Source organism: Pleurodeles waltl, chromosome 7 (assembly GCF_031143425.1).
Source record: "Pleurodeles waltl isolate 20211129_DDA chromosome 7, aPleWal1.hap1.20221129, whole genome shotgun sequence".
In the NCBI taxonomy this organism is placed as follows: Eukaryota; Metazoa; Chordata; class Amphibia; order Caudata; family Salamandridae; genus Pleurodeles; species Pleurodeles waltl.
Genome location: NC_090446.1, coordinates 802,888,054 through 802,892,646, shown reverse-complemented (window position 1 = coordinate 802,892,646; position 4,593 = coordinate 802,888,054). Strand labels below are relative to the sequence as shown.

The window sequence follows — 4,593 nt, the reverse complement described above, 5'->3', positions numbered from 1 at the left end:
TCATAATGGGCTTCTTTTCGGTGCTGGCTAAATACACTGTGACTGATTGATGGATTGTGATGCGGCTGCTGTGACAGGCCGGTGTGGAGGAACCAGCATTCCACGGCGCATATCTGTCTGATCTCCAGCCACTCAGGCAGGCCTGGGTGGAGCAAGCAGAGAAACCTAAACACGAACAGGTGTATAAATACTAGGGCTGGGGCACAGGTGGTGCACCTGCTTCACCTGAAAATAATAACACAGGTGTATTCGACGCTGGAGGCTTCCTGCACTTAGAGCATGAGCTCATTTGATCCACAGCCACACTCCCCACCTCGCTGCAGCCCACAGTTTCCAAATATTGGCCAAGAGCCTCCAGAGATGAACATCTACTGTGAGAACTTCTTCCATCCTCAGAACATGCCTAGCCCTCAGCGCCCTTCGAACTTTGACACCAGCGACTACAGCGCAACCGCCAACCCTTACCTCTGGCTCAACGGGCCCTCCATGACGCCACCGCCTTACCTGCAGGGATCCAACACTGGCCCCTTCATGCCCCAGTCCTATGGGATGCAGCGGCAGCTGCTTCCCAGCATGCACGGTCTGGGGGGCGCCGACCTGAGCTGGCTGCCCATGCCATCGCAAGAGGAGCTGATGAAGCTGGTGAGGCCACCTTACTCCTACTCCGCACTCATCGCTATGGCCATCCATGGGGCCCCAGACAGGCGGCTGACACTGAGCCAGATCTACCAGTATGTGGCTGACAACTTTCCATTCTACAACAAGAGCAAAGCTGGCTGGCAGAACTCCATCCGGCACAACCTGTCTCTCAACGACTGTTTCAAGAAAGTTCCCAGGGACGAGGATGACCCAGGTAACCCAGTTCACTTTTTCAGATCCAAATGACCAAATTGTATTTTTGCTGTCTTGCAAACATAAATGTTGGGTTTCAGGCTGCCTTAAAAGCTTTGTTTGATTTGACTGATGTGAGGCAGCAAATGGCCAGGCAACTGTTAACCTGTTAATTTCTTGCATGCTGAAATCAGTCACTGCTTTGCATAATCACCATTGCTGAAGCGTTTGTGTGGGTTTTACAAAAATAGACGGACTGGAGAATATTCCGAAGAAAACGAAGATTTGCCTCTTCAGTCTTGTTCCCCACAAGTATTGTCTGTCTTTTTTTTCCTTCAGTGCGCACGTTTCAGATTGCACGCTATTATTATTAGTGGTGAAACACAACAATGTGCCTGTGTTTTATGATTGTGTCTGTGTGTGCTGGGGGAGGCAGGAAGCATGGAGTGAGGAGGGGTTAGCCCAAGTAAGATCTGCGGGTAATGAAGTGAAAGTGCACCATTAAGTAAGACGGTCACGTTTTCAAAGACTGCTTATTAACATCTTGCAGAAAGGACGACCAAGCTGTTCATGACAGCATCTCTGCAGTTCAGGCGTAGCTTACAAATGGCAGAAGAGAAAATGAAATGGGGGGTGCTATTTAATCTGTTTCTGAGTAAATTGTTATTGCTTCTGACTTCATGTGAAACATGGAATGTAGCCCCCACGCTACATTAGCAGTTTTGTCTCAAGGTGTTGTCTTAGAGACTGCCTGACCACGGATTCCTTCTTTTTAGCGCTTGCCCTTTGTGTGCCAGAGTTCCGTCTCAGTAATTAGGGGTTAATCGCAGCTGGGCAATGCCTTCCATTAGTGATGAGAAAAGGGCTATTGTGTCAGAGCACAATAGCGCTTGTCTCATGCAATAACTTTAAAAGGCACCATTTCTATTCAGTGTAAATCAAGCACTTTAGTCCTCTTGTCTAGATTAGAAGCGCAGTGACGCACGTGTGCATGCAGCCGCTGGACCTCCAAGTAACCTGTCTTTTCGTTTCACAGGCAAAGGTAACTACTGGACATTGGACCCTAACTGTGAGAAGATGTTCGACAATGGTAACTTCCGTAGGAAGAGGAAGAGGAAGTCTGACATGAGCTCCAGCACAGGAGCTCTGGCCTCGGACAAACCAGAGGACAGTCCCCTAAGCGGCAGCCCGAAGAGCGGCGAGCACCAAGACATCCTGGAGCTGTCACCGCCTGGAAGCGAGAACTCACCGGAAAAGAGGTCCTCTCCTCCCAGCCCGTGCCTCAACAGCTTCCTCTCCAGCATGACGGCGGCGTACGTGAACGGCGCCAGCTCGGGGAACCGTCCCGTGACCCTCGGACTCACCAGTGACACTCCTGACAAAATGGGACAGAGCATGGGGGGCTTCAACTCCTACTCGCCGCTCACCACCATCCCAAGCCACGGTGGCTCCGAGTGGTCAAATTCAGTATCCTCCAGCCCCTACTACGGCAGTTCAGTGCTGAACCAGTTCAATTCTCATTTCTACAACAGCCTTAGCTCAAACAGCGCCATGTACCCCAGGGAGGGAACTGAGGTGTAGTCGTGGGCCGCTGCCACCAAGGCTCACAGAAATAAGATAAGCAAGCCAGCCACTGGAAAGCCAAGACTCTGACTTTTCACGCACAAGCCGCCCTTCACTGAGTTTGAGGGTACCACCCTGGTCGCCAACATACATTTGGCCCAACTATAAAAATGACAATGGGCATTAAGATCAGGCGACCCCGGTTGAGCTTTCCCATTATTCCGGGAATTTACATGGATGGACTTCCATGGAGAAGAGGTGAACAGAGAAGAAGGGGCAGGGAAGCTTCCACCTTTCCTCATTTTGAGGGTTTCGCTGGATCCCGGCCCCTGGACAGTTCAGAATCCCAAATCCACCATGACCAATTTACTTCTGCTGCTTTGTAAAGAGCGAATAAGTGTATATTTTGCAAATACTGCCCGACATGTTAGACAGAGATTGTATAAAGAAGTCACGTTACATTTTGTATTAGTATGAACTGTGCCTGTACTGTGCATCGTTTTGCTTGAGACACTTTTACTTAGAAATCACAGAAGCGAATAATCTTTATTATTAAGAAATGTAATAATGTTCATTTAAAAAACCTACACATTTCTCATGAACTTGCGCGAGGTATGCAAATAGGATGTGAAACCTCATTTTCCTCTCTACTCACATTAAGGAGAGGGCTTCAACGAGCGCCTTCAAATTGTGTTCTTACAAGACTTTTGTGATAATCTGCCTGTCGGCGTCTTTTCACATCATATGTATTGTTCTATTTAATGCAAAGCAGAACTCACGTTTGCCTCCTGTAATAGTGGGTGCACATCACATGAACTGTACAGAGTAATTTCCGCAAATGAGCAGCAATTATGATGAGCGTTTCCCAGTTGGTGAATTTGCATATGCTAGTACACTATTGCGACAACCTAAACACTGTTTGCATTTTTTTATGAAATAATTACGCCGTGGGTCAAAGCTGGGAGTATTTTTGTACTAATAAAAGTATTTGTATATAACTATCCTCGCTTCTTAGTATTTTAACTATCGTATCTGCCAGTCATCGACTTCCCTGGCTCCTTTCCTGCAGCTCGGCTGTTGGGTGAGGCCCAAGAGTACAGTTCAGGTCAAACAAGAAATGTTGAATGAGGTGAAATTGGCACTTATATTAATTTTAGAGTAAAGCAAATACTCGTAAAAATGCAGTGTGCATTGAGAAGGGGCCGCACTCACCAGATTCTCGAGCTGTGTTTGCACTCTTCTCTCTGATTGCACGTGGAACAAGTACACTCGCGAGTAGACCTGTTTCCTAAAACTGAAGAAAACGCGTGGAATGCACTTCCCTCGCATGGTTCCTGTACAGCTCACTGCCCAGGAGGGGTTAATATAATTAAAAAGAACTGTCCGCAATGAGTACAGTGAAACGTAAAATTTGAGCTCCGCTTCTATTGTGCTGCCGTTTCTTGCTTCTCGTGGGAACAGTGTAGGAGTGCGCATATGTGGTTGCACGCCACTCCGGCCCCAGCAACAAACTCACTGTAGTCTTGAGACAGAGGCTCATTAAACAAGCACACTTTATTCAAGCTAGCACCGACAAAGCCAACAGGGTTGGTATGTTTTATAGTGCACGTTGTTCTTAATTATTAAAAAAATAAATGCTGGGACAAGACGTGTTTCTTAGGAACTTGAGGTTGATGCTGCTGATGTATACCACAGTTGCCAAACCTTGTACTCTCCACATGCCAATCTCCTTCCACCAGTCTACACTTATTGTCTCACACTCTCACTCGTCCAGATCCTTTTTCATCCCTTCCTTCTTCACTTGTCACCTTTTTCCCATCTTTCTCTCCGCCTCCTTTCTCCCTATTCTACCTTTTTCTCTTGGATCCAAGTTTGATGATGAAAAATGAGACCCAGGCCACAAAAATGACTGCTCGTGCATTATTACATAGAAATACACACTGTCATTCTCATAAAGTCAATGAAACATGCAAGCACTCACTCATGATGCACTAAGAACAACAGCCACACTTGCACCAATCAACACAGACAACTGTCAGCCATTGCCTTGTGCAGCAGGGTGATGTGGATTAGCAGAGTACAGGATGATGTGCAGCAGAAGCGCACAGTGCTTTAGGGACAACCACTCTCAAGTGTACATAGTGGACAACTGATGCATCTCAGAGGAGCATTGAGTCATGTGCATCAAGTGAGAAGACG

The 4,593-nt window shown here is 47.2% G+C and overlaps 1 protein-coding gene across 1 annotated transcript; it reads left to right on the top strand.

Moving 5' to 3' along the window:
* Window positions 1–205: 205 nt before the first annotated feature.
* FOXI1 (forkhead box I1) lies at window positions 206–3,383 on the top strand. Its single transcript, XM_069199339.1, has 2 exons — window positions 206–853; window positions 1,868–3,383. Exons 1-2 carry the CDS (start codon window positions 280–282, stop codon window positions 2,410–2,412), a joined length of 1,119 nt encoding a protein of 372 aa, XP_069055440.1. The 5' UTR covers window positions 206–279; the 3' UTR covers window positions 2,413–3,383.
* Window positions 3,384–4,593: the final 1,210 nt, after the last annotated feature.